General features: G+C 23.5%; 1 protein-coding gene across 2 annotated transcripts in view; it reads left to right on the forward strand.

The window, feature by feature from the left end:
* Window positions 1-22163, forward strand: part of LOC113552170 (protein eva-1 homolog C) — a 210682-nt gene that overhangs the window by 128062 nt on the left and 60457 nt on the right. For both annotated transcript variants that reach the window (XM_026954903.1, XM_026954904.1), the window contains exon 2: window positions 21637-21833. In XM_026954903.1, coding sequence (XP_026810704.1) covers window positions 21637-21833 — 197 coding nt within the window. The remainder of the gene's footprint in view (window positions 1-21636; window positions 21834-22163) is intronic.

A 22163-nucleotide genomic window follows, 5' to 3' on the forward strand; every position in this document is an offset into this window, starting at 1 on the left:
ATGATGTAAATCGTTATGATTGAAAAGACACATGTTAAAATAGTTAAAGGTTTAAATTAGTATAGACAATAGTAATTTATTGGATTTATTCTTAACAAAAAAAAAAAAAAAAAAATCTTAAATATAATGACGGGTAGAAAATGATTGTAGCAAACCTGATATACTTTGTAATTTAAATTACACAATACCAATCTAATTCTCGTTTCTAAAACATATGGTTTTTTTTATCTTAACACTTAAAAACACCAACTGAATAATGATTATTTTCCTGACGTTTGTGAAATACATGGATCAACAAGAATAAATTCTTTCAAGTGAAACTAATCCCATTTTCCACTTTTGTAACTTTTTTTTTTTACTTCCAACGGCATGTAAAACTGTAATGTAATTGACCCAGACATTTGTATTAAGCGTAAAAGTCGTGTATTTTCTTATCTCTGTGAGTTATATAACTAAGTATTATTTATTTAAATTTAGAACGAATTTATAATTAATACAATTTTGTATTTTAATATCAAGTTTTTATTAAAAATATAAAACTATGTTATTTTAAACATTGAAAATCATTATATAATGATTTTGAATTAAAAATTATAATTGATTTATTAAATATGTATTAGGGTAATTATGATAGACATTTTTGTACAAATAAATATAAAATAAAAAAACAAATTAAACAAATAATTTATGCAAAAATATATTTATAATAATTAGTGTAGCATATTATAATAACTTATTCATGAAACTTTAAAATTATTGAAAAAAAAAAAAATCACCAATTTAATAAATACAAAATAGTTAGTATGCAAATAGTGGACATCTGTAGTTTATCTGAAGTCTCCAGCGAGGACTTAACGTAAATATTATAATATAATGATTCATTTATTATAGGATTATGATAACATTGATAACTAAAATATCAACTGTGAAAATTCAAATATAAATTTATATTTCTTCTATTCTCAGGATTGCTTTAAATATGTAGACAAAACACAAGAAATAATTGAATTATTTATATACCTAATAGCATACAATTTTCAATTTTACTAAATGATGTAATTTAAATAATTCAAATGTTTAATTGAGTGATAGGTTTTATAATTTAGTAGACTTAAGCCTGAATAGGTGTGTTTATGCATTTTAGGTTATATATAATGTATACCCAAGTTAAATGTTTAGACATTAAATTTGTAAATTTATTTTTTCATTAAAATTACCCTATTTTATACTCAGACTGATATTTTATCAAGACGATCAGGTCAATAATCATAATATTATTTAACCAGACACTTAGATAGTAAAACGTATATGTAAAAACTGATAAAATAAATCTCGATAAAAAGAAACTTCAACAATGTATTTTGTAATAATTAATTTTAATGATATGTCACGAATTAAAAAATAAGTTAAGTAGGTATGATTTAATTAAAATCCAAGACATATAATAATTGAGTGAAAGATATATTTTATCTGATCTCCATAATAAGTCTACATTTTGTGCCACACTTTCAAATAGTAGAGATTATATAAAATAAAAACAGAACGCAAGGGTATGATAAAGTTTTCTTTTCAAGTGAAGGTGGAAATGGCGTAAATTACTCTAAACTTGGTTAATACGAGATTATAAACCTTTTTTCTTCAAGGCAAAATATACCAAATGTTAAAAGACCCGTTATATATAATTTATCATGCATATCAATCTTTTCGTACATACCTTTTTTTTTAAATAATTATTCAAAAACATGTTTTGAGAAAATTAACATAATAAATAGTAATAGAGTTTCCTTCTTAATAAAATTACATGTTTTTAGATTTTATTTTATTGATTTAAACATATATTATTATTTTAAATACCTGAACACAACTTATTAATTACTAATATGATTTTTAGTAATAAGAATTCCTAAAAAAAAATACTAATCCCTAGTATTGTAAGATATATATTTTCATAACACAAATAATTACTTTCAAATCCTCTCAAAGTTGCTTTCTAATAACCTTCAAAGTTGATAACTACCAGAGGGATCAAAACAAACACTATACTAAACTTGACAAATAAATTAATTGTTGTATGAAAAAAACGCTTTTAAAAATATATCAGAGTATTCTTGAGAATTTTAAGCTTGGTTTCATATCTTTAAAAGCTGTAAAATATAGGTACTTGTATATAATATATTTTTTTAACAAGTTAATAGTAATGCAATTATTTTTTTTTTCAAATCATTGTATACCACTACCAATTAGTGAATAGAGATAAATGTTCAAAAAATGAGTGAATCGCATTATCAATTAAAAATAAAGCGTATCTACCTTTGATGATTTACCTTTTAAAAAAAATTTTTTATAAAATACTTGTTACATGATAATATATATCATACTAGCCACGGGGAAAATATAGAAAACATTATGTAATCCTTAGTTATAGTTAAGGGTGAATTAGGAAGCAACACGTATGTAAAAAAGAAAAAAAAATACTCGTCTATCATGAAAGGCAACTACCATATTTTGACCCTTCAGGTTATGGTAAAACTTTGGGTTCATTGGAATGCAATTTCGTATACAAAATAATATTGCCTGTCATGGAGAGAACTCTAACGCACTTGCCCAAAGTAAACATATATTAGTTTGTTAATATAAATAAATAAACACTGTAAATATCATTCTATGCAAAATGTTTGATAAAATAAGGAAAAAATAAAATAATTATAAATTATTTCTGGATTATACATTTATACTTGTACAATAATAATACACAAGAAAAATAACCACATTGGGTGTATAAACCGAGTTTTTACCTCTCATATCTTATTTATTTCGTCTGTAGACAACAACGTTATATTATTATAATTTCCAATCATACCATTTAAAAAATGTATTATGCTTAAATGGTTTTTCAATTTTTATTAAAAACATTCTGAGTTAGTTCTATCTCGATTTTTAATTACAGCTATTAGCAAACGGCATTATGGTATATTTTATTTTCCAAAAATCTTTTAGAGTTTGTAAATTAAAAATGTGCATGAAAGAACTAAAAATAAAAAATACTTAAAATACTTATTTTTATTATTATGAACAAATTTACGAAATAAATACAATTCACTTTAGCCTAATTAAGAGTTTAAACTAATTATTTATTTTCAAATACCTACTCAAAAAATTGTTTGAATCGCAACTTTTAAAAAAAAGTCTCTATGGTATATGTTATCTACTTAATATATAGTTATAAGTATACTAAATATAATTAATATGTTTAGTTAATGCAACCATGCAACTACTTCAGTACTTGATTATAAATAAGTACACAACTATGTAACAGTATAATAATATGATATATATTAGTATAAATGTAATTCAATTAATAAAACAAAAGGTAGCGTATAGCACTTGTAGACAAACGATTAATATATATAGGGTTAACTATTCATGTTCACCCTTTTTTAATTTAATAATGAATTTATTCAAATTCTGGTTTTTGAAGTGCTTAAATACACTTAAGTTATTAAAATGTCTATACTAAGGATAAAAGTTTTTGAAACGATTCAAGAAAAATCTAATATAGTTTTACCTAACATACGAGAAACTTTGAACTTTGATAAACTGGAACATTTTTAAAATTATAAATGTTGATAGATAATTATTAATCACTAAAATGTTTAAGTCACTATTGCTCTTATATCTTCCAAACTCATTATCGTGGATTATTATTCTTAGTATACAAAATTAAATAATTCAAAAATACTCCGAAAAATTATGATTCTGATAAGTTAAATTTTTAGAAAAATTATCTAATACACAATTTACAATAAAAAAAGGATTCTAAGTTGAAAAACAAGAGTTTGTATTGTACAAGAAACTCTATAAGTAGTATAAAGAACCTCAAGATTCTTAAAATATGGTTTTAAAGTATATTAAAAAATTTCAAAAATTAAGTTTCGAATAATTTCTATATATAAGAGAAAAAATTGATGAAAATGTTTAGTAATTCATTGAATTAAAAGATTTATATACTATATTAATATACAATTTTTTTATTAAAGTTACATTAGAATCATTAGATCATTGTACCAGATTATTGAGACTGAATAGTATCAATATTTAGAATCATAATTTTTAAAAAGTCATATACAATAGATTTCTTTAAAAGTATGTATAACTTTATTTAAAATGCATTAAGAATATTGTAAAGAACTCATAGGTATTTTGATTTAATTATTTGGTTTTAACAAACTTCTTCTCTTCTTTTACTAAAGGAGAAAATAGCTACTTAATAGAAAATCATATTTCCTAATGTTATTTACAAATTATTTATGTGTAATTTAGTTTAATTATTAAACTACATTTATTTTTTATTCCAAAATGCTAAATGTGATGTTCCAAATAATAATTTGGATGTATCAATATTAACTATTAAATTAAATCCATTTTTTTTTTTTTTTTGTTTAATATAAAATGTTAATTCATTACATATTTTAATGTATCACTAAAGTATTAGAACACTAAAAAAATCCAATAATTACAACCATGGTTGGTACCTACAGTAAACCAGTATTTCAATTTTCAGTGGTTATATATTAGTGTGCTACAAAATTAAATTTATAGTTTCCCGGTTAATAAATTTAAATTACCTTAACATCCATAATTGGCTATAGCAACGCAATGGTCTTCTACAATAGTTAAGTCACATATTTTAGGTGAGATATAGCCTATATTTAACTATAAACTTTGTAAATGCGTTTTAAAATGTAAACAAAAACCTTCGATACGTTTGTTTGATAAAAAAAAAAACTCTTTTCAATTTAATTGATCTGACTAAGTATTAAAAAAAAAATTAAAAAAAAACATCAAAATATATATTTATTATCACTAATATTTGATCCCCTTGACTTCCCCGCTTTCATCGACTGCAACGGTCATGGAAGTACTTCGTTTAATGAATAAGGACATCTGGTGTTTCATTAATAAGGACGATGAAAGCAACCCTTTAGACACGTCGTTCAAAATACCAGCCAGTCAGCGAGAATTAGTTATGGTAGAGTAGTTTGTTACTTTAGCTATCATTATTATGTTCACCCTACACGAGTAATATTGGAAATTGTCCTCGTTCAATATTAAAATGAATCAATGACTGACACTCAGAAACAAAGATGTTAATTTCTTAGAAAACACAACCTGATAAAATCAAAGTAAAAACATAATTATTTCAAAAAACGTAAGAGGATGAAACGTTATTTTTTCGTTTGACTAAACAGAATTCAAAAATAATTTAACATAAAAGTTACATAATAATTATCATAGACTATTTAATTTATATATTTTTATGATTGTTATTATTATTATATGTATATATTATATTATGGTATTTTATTTTTTTACATTGCTCTTTTTTTATTTCAATCGCCTATTGCGTATATTATAAATATTATTATGTTTACAATAATAATATACCTTTGCAAAGTAATAACATATTTTTATTTATTTTTTTTTTTTTACTTCAAAGTCATATATTTTTCCTTTGAATATCCCTTTTTTTATTTAATCTATAAAGTCTTGGGAACAAATTTTTATAGAAAAATAATTATTCTTTACACTTGTTAAATAATTAATTAATTAATTTGTTTAGTAAATGTACACTTCAATCAATATGAAATTTTAGTAGTTTAATACATAATTAAAACCGATTTGTTAAAATCTACTGTTATTTTAATATTTAATACAACTGACGATTTGAAAATATACTAAAATAATAAAAATAAAAATATATCTAGCCACGTACTGGTGAACATAATACTAAGTTATTATTATTATTATTATTATTATATTCAATTACTTCAAATTCAGTCGTAACACTACCTATAAGGCTATAACACATACAATGATATTATTATTATCAAGTTATATTAAGAATAAATAAGAAAACTAAATATAGTTAATTTGTAAGTAGATGTGTATAGGTATTATGTTGTGCTATCCATCTGTCCTTATGCTCAAAGTACGTTTTATGATGTTATCAGTTATTATATTAAATTTGAAAGCGATATTACCGCATAATTTTAAAGCTATTCCTAGCGTGGCTTTAAAGAATTTTTTTTATTTTTAGATTTTTAAGATTTCAGAACTTTCAATCACCTTTTATCAAAAATTCATAATTTAATTTTTGTTTGAAGGTAAAAATAAAAACAGTATCTACATAATAGAATTGATATTGTTTTTATGATATTTTTCGTAGAATAATAAAAAATATTTGTATACACAATTTTAACTTGTATGAGTATCTAATATACATCATTTTAATTGAATTATAACATTATAGTGTATGACATTTTTGGATCAATATTATTACCCCCTAAGCACAGGTTTTAAAAAAAATTAAATTAACAAATTATTACTATACGTCTACCTGAATTTAATGAAGAAAAATTAGTTAATGTTGTAAGATTTATTTTGCCAACTTTAATGTAGCGTTTAATACACACCCAACAAAATCCATAAGCTTAGCAGTTAGGGAGCCTAATCCCATACGATATGAACATTTTATATATGTATAGATTAAACAAAGTTTCTCAGAGAAATAATACTAATTCTAAATAGAATAAATCAAGTAAATTATATCTCGCAAACATCGACACAAAAACGTCAAAGTTTATTTAATCAATTTAAACAAAAAAGTAGATCATAATATGATATGCTCAATCCTGATATAGTTATTATGATAATAATTATTCAATAAAATAATAATTACAAAAAAGTAAAATATATATATTATATTTATATACACATATAACTACCATAAAATGGTAATATTTAATTTGAAAAATAAGCAATTTTGCCAAGTTCAATAAACATAACAGCTTTATAACTTACAATTTTTAAGCTTTATAAGTAAATTTTGATTAAAGTATCTTAAACGTCAATTATTTTTAATTAACATATTTTTTAGAATTACATTTAACATTTCTGAATGTCACTTGAGCCCTGAATTAACAAATTTTAGAACTATTATCAGTATAGTAGATAGTACACTAGTACATATTGTATGACAACCGTTTTTTTTAAACAAGTCCAACTAAAAATCAATATCTATACTTAATATAAGTTTTGAGAGTTCACAAAAAAATTGGTATAATCATTTTGTACATTTTGTATATTAAACTACTTAATCAAATTATTGATTAAATAATGAGATTTGCTGATTTGAGTGACGAATGACGTTTATAAATTTGGTTACTATACTGTGACTAGCTCAAGTGATTTTTTTTCTCATCATTTTTCAATAAAATCTTATAATTGCGATTCACCCAATAATATTACTAACATAGAATTACTAGTAAGTTACTTTGTATTAGTATTTAAATGAAATTTTTTTTCAATTAAAATTTGAAATTATAATGTTCACAAAATTTTAATAAAAGTTTAAGTGTTAATACAACAGTAAATGAACGTCTTCTTAATTTATCAATATAAATACAATATTATTAATTAGAATACATCTCCATTTTATTGGCGTAATTATTTAAAAATTACGTTATATATATTTTACAGCATTTTATTTGAGTATTTTTTGCTATTTTAAAGTACTACCTAACTGGAAAACTATTTTATATTCCGAGTAAGAACTTAATTGATTTTGTAACAACATTATATTTTTTGTCCATAATTACCATTTCGGGTAAAACAAGTGCTATATAAACATTTCATAAGCCCTTCAACGATTAAACATTGGAAGTATAAGGTACACGAATTGGAATATTTTTGAGATCTACAGTAGTTTCCAAGGAAATTTGACTTACTTCGAGGAATACGGAAATTTATATTAAAAACGTTTTTGATCGAAATATTTCGTGACTTTGCTAAAAAAACTTTGAAAATTCGAATTTTGAGATGCTGGTTATTCATTTATTTTCCAATTTCATAAACGGATAAAGACGTATTCCGGAAATGATTGTTCACTAATCACTGTAAGACTCGGGTAAAGTATAATTATGTTTAATAAATTAATAAATTCTATGCGCGTATCATAAGATATATATTTAGTGAAGGAACTTTGGACCTAGTATTAAGTTATTAATCCATAATTAACATGTATGTTATGTGTGGTAAAATATGTATTCATATTTATTATTTATTTGTAAGTAGCAAAGATTATAGCAAAATTTAGTGATGTAGCTAAGTAGGATGTTGAAAGAAGATCGCCACTTGAATTCAAAACAGGTGAATAGGAGTTGTTGACTATCTGTGAATATATTGTTAGAAGTAACTTGAAACTTCGCAAAATGTATCAAGTAATATATTAGACGTATAATACAATATTGTATAGAACACCATGAACTTTCCAAAACAGTTTTAATTTGACAGCCAAGTGTTGATACACATTAAACTTAAAATTTGACTAAGAAAAAAATCTGTATCGATACAAACATAAATGTTACAAATAATATTACAGTGTATAATATTATTAATGTAATAAAAAAAACATTCACACGTTATTATTAACGAGTTCATAAAATGTCATATAATTATTTAAGTTTATAGAATTCAATTGTAAATAAAAATAACTTGTCGATTTCAATTGAAAATTTAGACGATTTTTTGTCAGTTTATTATGATTAAATATAAAATACAAAAATCACGTACACCAAAACATCCAATATGTCCTTTACAAACATAATTTTATAGAAATACCAATAAGCACAAAATACATTACGGTAAAAATAAAAAAAACTCCCATTATTGACATTAATTTTCCTTTAGACTTCATATAACTACTATCATATTTACCAACTTTTTCATATTGCAGTTTATATATCAATATAATATTATATATGTAGACAACGGTTCGAAAACTTTAGATTAGTTAAGCGAGCACTGCGCAGTGTGTATTTATAAAATAAATTTAAGGATTATTTTCCAAAATCAAATACACGATCAAATGTTGATTGTTTGCTGCATCACATTATATATAAGCATATCAAACGTACAATTTTTTTTATAGATTAAATTAATAATTTAAAAATAAACAATAATGCAATTTAAGAAATTATTTTAATAAACAATAACGAATAATATACCAAGTGTCAACAAAAAATTGACCTACTTTGATAATATTATATTATATATTATTATACGATATCACTGGTATTGATAAATAAACAAAAATGTGATTTTAAAAATGCATATTTAATTTTTAGTTTTTATTCGAACTACACATTAGATTTATAAAAATATGAATATTATTCCAAGATGGAATAAAATGTTGTCCTATTATCAATTGTTCCAAAGTTTTCAGAATTGTTGGCACTATAATGGAACTCAATGGTGCCAAAAATGTATATAAATAAAAAAAAATAACGCCCAACATGTTTAGCATTTTTATAATATTCTGAATATTCATAATACCAAATAGACAAAATGTGTAATGAAAAATATTATTCATTCATATTAGGTCAGACTTAAAAAAAAAAATAATCAATAATAATATGAGAGGTATATACCTACATTATAACGATTAAGTATCAATGTCTTATATTATTGTTGTTTTAATTAACTGAGAATTAAATTAATTATTTATTTTGTATTATTATATTTTGTTAATTATTTCATTAATTTATATTAAATACTCACTTTTTCTGTTTGATGTATTCATACCTAATAGGTACAAAAGTTAACATTAATTCATTACACATTTTATTCTAAAAAAATAAGTGTCATATTATTTTGTTTACCTTTTTAGGCTACAATGTGATGCTAAATTGCCAACAATGTTTAACACTTATTAGTACATTATATAAGAGTACCTATCGTTTAACATTAATCGTTGTTGGTGTTTTCAAATATTCAATGAATAGTCTTATAGGACCTATAAGACACCCTTTCGCATTTTCTTGAATTTTTGAATTTTTTTCAGAATACAATTAAAATATTTTTTTTTTTTGTAAATTAGTATATCTTTGTATATCCCACGAATATAAAAATTATATTTAGAAAAAAGCAATAAATAACTATGAAAAACAAGATTATACACAGATATTGAATAAAAGAAGTGTAACACGCATATATACATTTGAAAACCTTTTTTTTTTTTTTTTGGTCGATCACAAGTCTATTAAAGTTGGCCACCCCTGTTATAGGTGATAAACAAAAGTATGGATACGATATTTTTTGACATCATTACAATTATAAATTCATGCAAAATATATGTTAATACAATTATGGTACCATTTTCGCGACATCCTGGATATAATGTAGGTTCATAACACATATCATATCTCACTACATGTAGTTTTTATGCGTATATCGATAACTTAGGTATTTCTAAAATATAATACATCGAATACATAGAGTATATTGTAAAAACTTTTGCCGTTAACCATTACTGAAACAGTATTATATATTATACGATTGGTTACACATATTGTATTTGTCTACTTAGATATAGTAATTTACACACATTTGAATGCTTACGTTACACTATACGCGTTTAAATATACCACATAAAGGTTACATAATATAATAGTAACCAGTAAAAATGCAAATATTACTAAAGCCGCACACAGTAGCTATATATTTATACATAAAGGTGCGTCGTACACTCGCGCAGTACAACTTCTATTTTTTTTTTTATTTATATATCACCATAATAATATTGCAATGTTATCGCTTGTATCGACTAGTGTAGGTATGTTTATATATTATATACGCACACACACACACACACACACATATATATAAAAGTTCCAAGTACTTATCGGGAAAATTAAGCAATATTCTCGTGTCTAAGCACGTTTCTCTCTTATTATATATTATAAATTTTAATAATATTACCTGCATGATATCTTCATAATAATAGGTAAGCTGCTATAAAGGTATATCAAAAACATTGTTTGTTTTTATCGAACTAAAGTACAAATATTAAATAAACGAAAAGAGCATTTAAACTTTATATTTATTTTTTTCATGTATATGTATAAGTATATACGTATTTAACAATACCAAATGAATCGTATTTTTCTATAATATTAATATAAATATTAGTACCTAGATATTTTCCAGACGATCGAACTCTTTACGCTTAATTGTTTGCATTAAACTGTTAAAGACATAATACAATACTATGTGTTAACTGAAAAAAAAAAACAATACAATGAAAAGTTTGGTTTGGTTTTTGCCTGTCCATTATTTCAGTATCTAGATAATTGTGTGTAAACAAAAATTTGCTTAATAATTATTATTGACTTACAACATTTCCTAAAAGTCTGATTAATTATTACTTATAAGGTAATGTTTACTCGCATTTGTTTGTTGGTACTCGCAGGTCACCGTATCAAATTAATGACATTATTTATAACTCATTAGTAAAATGAAACTATAATTAAATTAATATGCTTTTGTTGTCCTTATTGTAATCTAGTTTCTTTGTTTTTTTTTTTTTTGGATCAGTAAAAAAAATAATGTTTTATTAAGTTGTTGTATTTGGTTCAATAGTTTAATAAATGAAGAAAAATAACATAACATAACATTTTATACTTCTCCGTACACTGATCAAATCATGATAGCTAAGAAATCAAATCGTATACTTTAATAAACGAAATATGAATTATGTATTATTTTATTTGTGTAACTCACATTGAGGCATTGACAATATATAGAATATACGCCATACCATCATCAATATTATATTTTTAAAATACACAATGTGAGATATTTCAGAATGATATAGATGAAAAATATACAATTACAATTCAATTCATATTAATTATTATAAAATCGTTCATCAGACCTCAGAAAGACTAAAAGGGATTTTACCATTCAAAAAATCTGACAAAAGGTTCAACCACATTATTTGTATTTCCGGTTTATTGATACGCAGCGTGATTCGTATAATATGATTAACGAGTACGATTAGAATCGGACGACCTCTATGGTTGCAAAAATATTCGATTTATCTTTTTAGTACGTTAGTATAACCTTCATCGATATGGACCTTTTACCATTTTCCGATATTAATATGCCTAAACAATAAAATACCACTACCTATTATTATTAGTTTCGAAATGGTTATTATTATATTTAACAGCCTCATATTGGAATAAAAACAAACCCTTTTTCGACGACACTTTGGATAGTTACTAGAATTTTATTTATGATTTTTAAATTGATACCCAGATTTGGGTATCGTTTATTTTGTATTTTAACATTTTTTTTTTTTATAGTTTTAAATTTAAATACACACACACATACACACATACCGAATTCAGAACTCTTTTCTAGTAAGAAGTAAGCTTAAATTCAATAGTACATACACTGAGTAAATTAACCAATTAATAATTTACTTCACATACTTTGATAAAAAGTCACTATTATATCAAATTAAAACAATTATCATACTTATAAAAAAAACTCTGAATATAGTTTAATATATTACGATAGACTTTACTTATTTATATTACCTATGTGTTTATAGAACAATGTGAATAATCACGAAAAAAATATATTTTAAAAAAAAACATAAAATAGTGTTTGAATATTATGTATAATGTATTTTAAAAAATGACATAAAATGTCGAGTAGGGATTTTATCAGAATTCTAACTTAAAACGCTTATAAAAAAATATTGTGATTATAGATTTTGATATTTTTTAAATAAGAAATTAATAATTTACAAAACCTATTAAATTTTCTAGCATTTCCGGCATACATTTTTAATCGACATTTATAGAAAAAAACTAGATTTTTTTATTTTGAACTCTCTAAATTACAAATTAGATGTAATATGCTATCCAAAACCACCACCATCATGAAAAGACACATTATTATAAAATCAATACATTCATCGCTCCACTTAGAATTTAAAACTGGAGAACTCGTTTCAGATACGTACTGATTTTCCAGCAACTTCCTGAGAAGTATTCGCTAAAAAATAATCATTTCTGAGCGAAGGAGATGGATAGATCAGAATCTATTTATATGGATAGTTAATCTTATATTTTATTAATAGTATTTTTTTTTATTTAATTTAGGAAGTTTAACTAACTTTTTGGAAAAAGCATCACGCATAACTTACTTATTATAAATTAACACCGACTTAGCGTAAAATGGTGTGAATTTAGTTTCGTAGTAAGAACAGCTTAAAGTTTGTCTAAATATTTTGAAAATTTCAATGAGTAAATAAAATTATAATACACATAAAAGTGAAAAGTTTTAAGTGTGGACGATTAATATTTTTTCATTTTAATTGCAATAAAGTAACTATAAAATCGTATAAAGAATAAGTAATAATTGTTAATTTTCATTTAAATTTCATACGACTTTAAAAACGAACTGTGACTAAATATGTATTTTAAATATTTAACTGATGTAAGAATATCTTTTAAAGTACATTGTTTTAAATGTCTAAACCTTTTGACTAAGAAAAAATATTATTAATATATTATGTCAAAACTAAAAAAAAGTCGAAATTAAGTTCTATAAATATCTCAAAATAAACTAAAATATTTTGAAACTTATATCATGTCTAGAAAATTCTAATATAAATATTTTACTACAGAACATCAAACGCAAAATGTATTAATAATATTATCGGAGTTTTACTCTTTAAACGAAAGAATATTGAGTAACAACATTTTAAACTTGTTCAAAAACAAAAGAATTATATTTACTCGTTAATCAAAACATTGATATTAAAACTGCATTTTGTGTATGACATAAAAACCAAAAAGTAATCAGGGAAAATTCCATATCTTAAGGATTATTAAAACATCGTAAAATAGTTCATGTTTTACTTCCCGGCGGGGGTCAATCCCTCAGGTCTAACTGAGTATACTGTTACTGGTTGTGGATTGTGGTTGTCATTTAGTCTATTTCGACATATTCCTAGAAAAGATTGTGGGGATATTCCAAAACGGCCTTTCTCTAAAGTAACACCTGTGTCCAAATCCGATGTATAGAGAACCTGTATTAAACTTTTAGAGCACTTCTTCAACCAGGAAAGTGATTACATACAAACTAAAAAAAAAAACAAAAGATCCATATTATTGCAAAACCAATACCAAAACAATTTACGCTCTCTCTCGATGTTTTCCACTTTACTTTGAATATTACAATTATTTATTCCGGTCGAACTTCCACCGACGAAACAACATTAATATGGCTTCTTAACTTATCTTTAAGACTTCAAACCAACTTGTGAAAACCTTTAAATTTGTATAAAAATAATAATGCTTAGTTACTAAAATAAAAAATTAATAAGTTTAAAAAAATCTCTTCTACTTAATCCCGTTGTAAAAATTATAATTATAATAATTTAAGATAAAATAAGTTAAAATAGTTTAGTGAAATACAATGAAAATACAATTTTTTAAACAACGAGGCTTAATAACCGTTTTTTTAAACAAAAGTTTAATATACATAAAAGTTTTTTATTATTTTAATTAATATAATACTGAATAGTTCGATCCACTTAATAAATAATAGTAATAATAAACTTTATTTATTATTTAATATTTGAATAATATTTTGATTTGATGAATATTAACAATCCGTACCAACTAATTTTCCAAACACTAATTACGTTTCTTTACTGTAATTATTACTCAAACTACAATATTTTATTAATAAATCATAATACTAGGTTACCTAACTAAAAATACCTAATCCTAACCGAATGCTAACATTTGAATCCTACATCATATGGATAATAAAAATCAACAATACATAGTGTGATAGTCATTCGGTTAAGCATATATATTTTTTTATAGTTACTTGAAGTTCAAATTTAGGCCAAATTTCATACTTAAACTTTAAATAATGATATTCATTATTTTACTATAGTTAAAAAATATTATTTGTGGGAACATAAAATTGTACGTATTATTATATTTCATACACACGATGATATTTTCAAATGCAATAACTAATACAATCCCATATATTACTAATAGATAATAGTCAAATAAAATGCTTTACCGTATAACTATATTAAAAAACATAACATCAAAGATACTTATTAATATAGACCGTTATAGAAACGATTTTCATAAACAATGGTATTGAATTCAATTAGATTAATGTGATCCAATCGACATTCGATATCTACCGTGTTATATCAGAACAGTAACCATTTTCTCATCTTCTTTATTTTAATTTATTTAATTTATTTATTCTATATAATTCGATAAATACATTCATTAGTTCTGCGAAAAAAAAAGATTTTTAAAATTATAGTTAAATAGTAATATTATGTAATTTAAATTACTCTTTTAATCGAAAAAAATAAATACTTTTGGAACACTTGGCAATTGTGAACTAAAAACTTTAAAAATAATTTAATTATAAATACAAAATTGTATTAATTATTAATAATAAAAAGTAATTACGTAAATTAATAATTTAATGTTTAAAAATAATGTACATAAATAGTAATATTGTTTTAAAAAAATTATAATTTTTTAGAAACATGTTATGCATATTAATTAAAACAAATCGCTTAAACGATTGGTAAAATCTGTGAATAAGAACAAAATACTTAAAAAAAATGTATATAATTTAAATACTTCGCCGCAGAATACTAATGTATTATGATATTACATTTGAAAGCAATGATAAATCAACTCATTTGAAAAATGAACTAAGCTCGGTTAAAAATGTGATTGCTTAAATTTATTTATTTTTTTTAAACTTTTCTATATATTTTTTTCTAACGCCCGGGAAAACATTGAACAATTTAAAAAGTATATTTTCAACGAATTAATCGTTATGATGTATAAATATTAGAATTTTCTTATCACAATTTTTTGAGGAATTTATTTTTATAAAAAAAAAAATAGGAAACCGTTTATATTATTTAAATCTATATTATTCATTATTTATAATTTAAGAGTTTACCTCAAGTTAAATTTTTCTTTTACCATAAAAATATGTTAAAATTGAACAATTTTTTGTTGATTCCTATTGGCTCAAATTTTAACATGCTATGTACAGATCACTGAGAATTTACATATAGATTGTGGGTTTTTTTAAGATGTTAACTATGTCTGGACTTCGGATATATTGGCCTATAGGGCCATATCGGTACCATCAGTGAAATAAAACCTCACTTGTTTACACTAAGTCACGCATATCCCAAATATATAAAGCCCATCTTGGCCATCTTAAACCAATTAAAACTAAAACTGTTACCATATAGTAGGAAGGTAAAATAGTTCTAAAATAATTAAAATAGCGGACAAAAATATATTCGTTTCACGTTGAATTAATTAGAACAAATTTATATAGGTAGGTACTTAATAGACGTCAGTTTCATTCTTAAATTTTTATACGTCAATCAATTGCGTTTAATTGTATTAAATTATCATTTATAAATATAATAAGTCTTTCATAAAACATATGGTGGACATAGTAGTTATTCATATGTCTTTCAAAGAGGTTTTGCTGTGATAATATATGTTTAATCTATTTAAATATACACATTAAAACTACATCAGTATACGCAAAACGTAATATAATAAATTATTTTTTAAATCCCGAATCCCACCATGCTAGGGAATGACAATTTTAATTGTATTTATTTAATTAACACCATCGCCGGACGGGGTAGAGTGGGTAGTCTCTCGTGTTGTCTGGTTTATGACCACCGAAACAATACAATAATATATAGGTGCAAAGGATAATCCGAAATGAGATTCCTGCTGTTATAATCCACCAGAATGTTTATTATATACATATATTAAAATTTAGCATATCGACACTTGGGAAACATTAGTAAAAATAATGAAAATTTATTTATGAACTTATTTTTTTTTTAATTATTTGTAATTATTCGTATTATTTTTTTTAATTTTAGATTTACAGAAATATTTTATTATTATGTTTTATTTTAACAAAACAAGTCCTATAATATTATCTAAAGAGCTATGCAAATAATTATATTATAATAAACAGTAAAATTATATTAATGTATATTTTATACAAAATTATACCAATGTATTTTCACTAAAACTGTTTATATTAAATGAATATTTAAATACTAAATGTTAAAAGAATGTTTTTATAGGTTAATTTTAATTTCTACTTTCTAGAATCTTTAATGATATCTTAACCGAGTTTTTTTTTAAGCATTAACTCAAAGATATTTCTAATTTTATTGGCCATAAATTTAAAAAGCAACCGCAAATGGAAATAAAAAAGTTTTGAAAGTTTCACACTTAATATAAAAATATAGTTTCTAAATTAAAATATATGTTTTTTTTGTGTAATTTTTCATTAAATTTTTAAATATGTGCTGATTCTTAATTGTTTCATTTTTATGAAATACAGTAGTATTTTATAAAAAATAATATCTTTTTCCCTCAAAAATGGACTTGCATAACTAATTTCTCATAGCTATAGATAATAATTGTGCATGTTTAAATTATTTAATAACCAGAATCTTATAAAAATATGAAAATCATTGTAATTACTTTATATATTATATTTTTATTTTATGCAAACTAATTTATTATTGTCACATAACACTAACAATATGCCAATATAACATTTGTTACCTACGTTGTTTTAAAAATGATACCAAGACACTTAAATCTTGACAATATAATTTTTTAAATATGTTTAAAATATTTAAATAATTTTAATATTTCTATCATATGACACTCACTGGTTAGTGCTTACTATCATAGTTTTTAAACATAATTCATAATAATGTTAAATCAAACACAAAACTTTGATTGCTGTTATGGTTTTTAAATCAATATTTGTTAAATTCAATATAATTCATACAAATAAAAATGTATTACTTGTTTATACTATGTATTTTACTAGCTTGAATTTAAATCATAAAACACAAATGTTTTTATAGTTATGATAAACAACTGGGTATTAAAACTTTTACCTATCCAATTGTTGCTGTATTTTAAGTATTTAAAAACTTGAACCTATGAGTTAGGTAGAACATTTTTAATATTTTTAGTAAGATATGCGTTATATTATTACAACAATTACATATTCCTACGCTCTACAATATTTATGTATAAGTAGTGAAAATTATAAAAGTGGATGTTAAACGGCACGCTCAAAAATTATATTTGAAATTTGAATAAATCTCTTTAATTGATTGATTATGTAGAATTTGTTTAAAAAACTTTTTTAAATAAGCTGTCTTAATTTCAAGATATTTGAATAAGTTAATTTAATGATGAAGGTACCTATGTATATTGTATAATTGTTGTAAAATGTCGTCTGTATAATTAATTATCATATATTATACCTACAATACAGAAGTTACATAATATTAAACTCAAAAGCGTAAATAATACATTCAAATAATGTTTAATTGCTTTACGGTCATAATGACTATGTATACTGAACTAACAATACAATATTATTTGAAAATTTTACAGGTAAGTTTTACAATTTTTTCTCCCTAAATTTTCAAATTAAGATAAAACTTTTTATTTTATTTTTAAGACTTTTTTAAATGATTTATTTGGTATTATTTGATTATTTTATAATAACTCTAATTCTAAACGAAAAATGTTGATGATAAAGATTTAATGTTTATTAATTTGACGAATAATATTGCAATATTAGTAATACTATAAACCACTCATCATTATTACTAATCAGCAAACTATACATAGATAAATACGTATCTTATAACAAATGAAATAATATACACTATTGTTATCATGTTTTATATCAAACTATTTTCATAAAACTAGAATATTTTACCTAAATAATATAACAATGTAAAATAATAAATGGCTCGTAACATATTATGTTAAATACTGGATTATAATATTATTATTATCGTACACATCGATACGTATTTATTTATTGCAATGTATTTTGATTATTGATATTTATTGAACTTGGGACATAAATGTCGAAAATATGGTAAACCTTTTTTTCAACTTCCGGTACCAACATATCTCGTCAATAAATAAAATAAATTACCCACAACTCATAGATTATTATATTCTAACAAAAATCTGATTTATATGATCAAAGGGTCAACACTTGTAAACATTATTTGTCTGCAGAAAGTTATTTGATATCACTATCAAAAATATTTTATCATGATTTAGAATTTTTTATAAGTTGTGGCTTTACGTTACACCTTACACCTACAAAATGTACATATAATATTACTAGTGCATAGATTTAAAAAGAAACAATTTTGTTTGAAAATTTTAAACTTCATATAAATATTATGTGAGAAATGTTAAAAGCACATAATTCTCTTACTAAAAGACTCTACAAACAAAAGTGATTTATTAAATGCAATAAAAAAAAAGTTTAAAGATACAAAACTTAGTGTAGTAAATATTTCATTTACAAAAAATAAAACAATAAAACACATTTTACAATTTTTACGCATATAGTATAAAATACAATACTATACTAAAATCGTTTATTTTTTTTATTTTCAAGTTATAATGTTATAAATACACTTACCTATATACAGTATATTAAAATAAATATAACTTTAATTTGACTATTTTAATAATTGATATTATTCGATAACCACGATTTAGCAATGCCGTGTTGTAACTCCTATAGTATTAATTTAAATAAATAACAAATTACAACCAAAGTATAGGTACTTTTAAGTGTATTAATTTATTGATACTATAATAGTATATTATTATGTCGATAAAATGAATTAATATAGGCTAAATTGTTAAAATCCTTAATAAAATCTATGACATATGTATTATATATTTATATTAATTTCAGTTTTAATGAGTTTACACACCAAGTCACACTGTTCAAATTGAACTGGTATACCTCAATTTTAGTAATTTCATGTAATTCCACAATAATTTATTTTTAAGTAGAATTTATACCTATTGAGTATTTAAATTTTCTATTGAAATATAAAATAATGTCAACATTATCTGAATTTTGAGTATTCTTAAACTTAGAATTGAATTGATTAAATAACATTATAACCAAAAGACAACCAAATTTAGATGTCGAGCCTATATTATAGGTATGTTAATTTGAATACCAATAATACAACTGTCACCAGTGATAAACAAGATTGGGTTTTTGCCTGTCGTCTTATTTCAATCTCCTAGGCACATCTACACAGGATAAAGGCTTAATATCATTCTATTTTTATTATTTGTTCAAATAGTTATTTTAATGCAACACACAATATAGTTAAATTTATATATCTTACTATCAAATCAATATTTTAATAGGTGTTCGAATTTATAATAATAAAGATAATAGGCATATGTAAGGATAGTTGTAAAAACCTGATATACCTTCATGATTTTTCTTTTTAGAAATGTTATGAAATAATTCATGTATTTTAAAAAAAAGCTTTAGAATAAAATAATGATATCCATCTTATAAAAAAAAAATGTAGTTATTTCATTTCAGCACTTATATTTCACATATTATAATTCATGTATGATGGTAATGTATGAATTATATTATGATGTAGTATATATAACTATAATTTATAGTAAATACTAAATACATAGACGTAATCAGGGTTTTGAATTTTTTAAGTTTGAATTATGACTAAAATTATTTTTTATACACTTATTACCTTTTTTAAATTCTCAGTAGTTTCCTTTGTATTTGATTTAATAATAAAAATATTTAAAAATCACCTTTAAAATATCTACCAAATATATATATAATATAAAGTCGTATAAAATTGAACACTTTTTTGATAATGAACATGGTGGTATACAAAACTAACTAAAATAAAATCATAATTTCTACATTTGTATCTGCTTTGTTGTGAATCCAAAATAGTATTAAAACTATTTTCGAAAATTAGTTTTGCATATATATGTAAGAGTTATTACTACAAACTGTGTCGAACAATATTATTTAATGTAATATAAGTTTAGAACGTTGTTTTAAAGTAACAATAAATAAAAATAAATTTATTAAACCATAAACAATAAGTTTTCAGTATTCGAATTCAAAAAAAATGCATAATTTTATTCAAAATATACATCTGTAACGAATACAATTGGTATCGTCAATAACAGTGTTTTATCTTAGAAAGTATTTATATTTATTCGTAAATAAGTTTTATGACTTAGAATATAATATGTATATTACTCATGTACATACTATATATATGTATATTTTTTTCGAATTTTGTAAGGCCAGACAAGTTTGGTAGTCATTATTGTGTAACCGAGCAAATAGAACGGAAACCGCAGTGAAAATGGATCGAAACGAAACTGAGCGCGATGAAGAATAGCAATGGCATAACTCCCACTCTAACCCTACACAGTCCCACACCCTTCGCTACTCGCAAATCCATTAGGTAAATAAAAAGGAAACGCCCAAAATATTGATACGTCACACGCAAAAGTTCGTGTGTACCCCTGTGGGAGAACGCATCCTAAGCCGATGACTCTCGGCACATAAACATCACGCGCATATATATCATATACATAATAATCATAATAATATATAGATATAATATAAAAAGTAGGTATAATTAACTACCTGCCTGCTTTGAGCATTATTTCGAGCTCATCTATCATTATACTTTGCAACACGACATTAAATTATTTTTTACTATTCGTGGAAAAAATATGTATAAATAACTATAACAATTTATTAAATAAAATATTAATGTCTTGAGGTTTGGTCTTTTTTTTTCTTCAGCATTATTAACCGGGACGCTGAGGACATATCACAGGGTGGGCTGCGAGACCCAATCGTTGGCGCTAACGTGCCCGACCGGAACAATAATTTCGGTGCAGTCAGCCCAGTACACGCCAGGTTCATTGGCGTTACCTTGCTCCGACACCAGACTTGCCGCCAATCTCAACAACAGCTGCAGCTGGCCTCAGGCCTTACAGGTACGCGAAAACATCGAATAAATCGTTGCATGTGCATAAATCTTGCCATGCACAAAATATTGAAGTTTATATAACCGGTAGTATATGGACAAGGTGTACCTGTGCGTCATTTAGAACTTTAATTTTTGGTTTCTTGTAAAATGTATAATACACGAGTATTCAAAATTAAACGCCATTATTATGTTTGAAATCATTTTTTCGTTTTACACCAATTAAGTTTAAAAAAAATGTGATTCATCTAGGGTATATGGTATTTTGTAATGAACGAATAGACACGCTCCTTTACTCCACAAATCTTATAAATCATAATTCCCTGCCCCGTCCACCGTT

Source organism: Rhopalosiphum maidis, chromosome 2 (genome assembly GCF_003676215.2).
Source record: "Rhopalosiphum maidis isolate BTI-1 chromosome 2, ASM367621v3, whole genome shotgun sequence".
Taxonomy (NCBI): Eukaryota; Metazoa; Arthropoda; class Insecta; order Hemiptera; family Aphididae; genus Rhopalosiphum; species Rhopalosiphum maidis.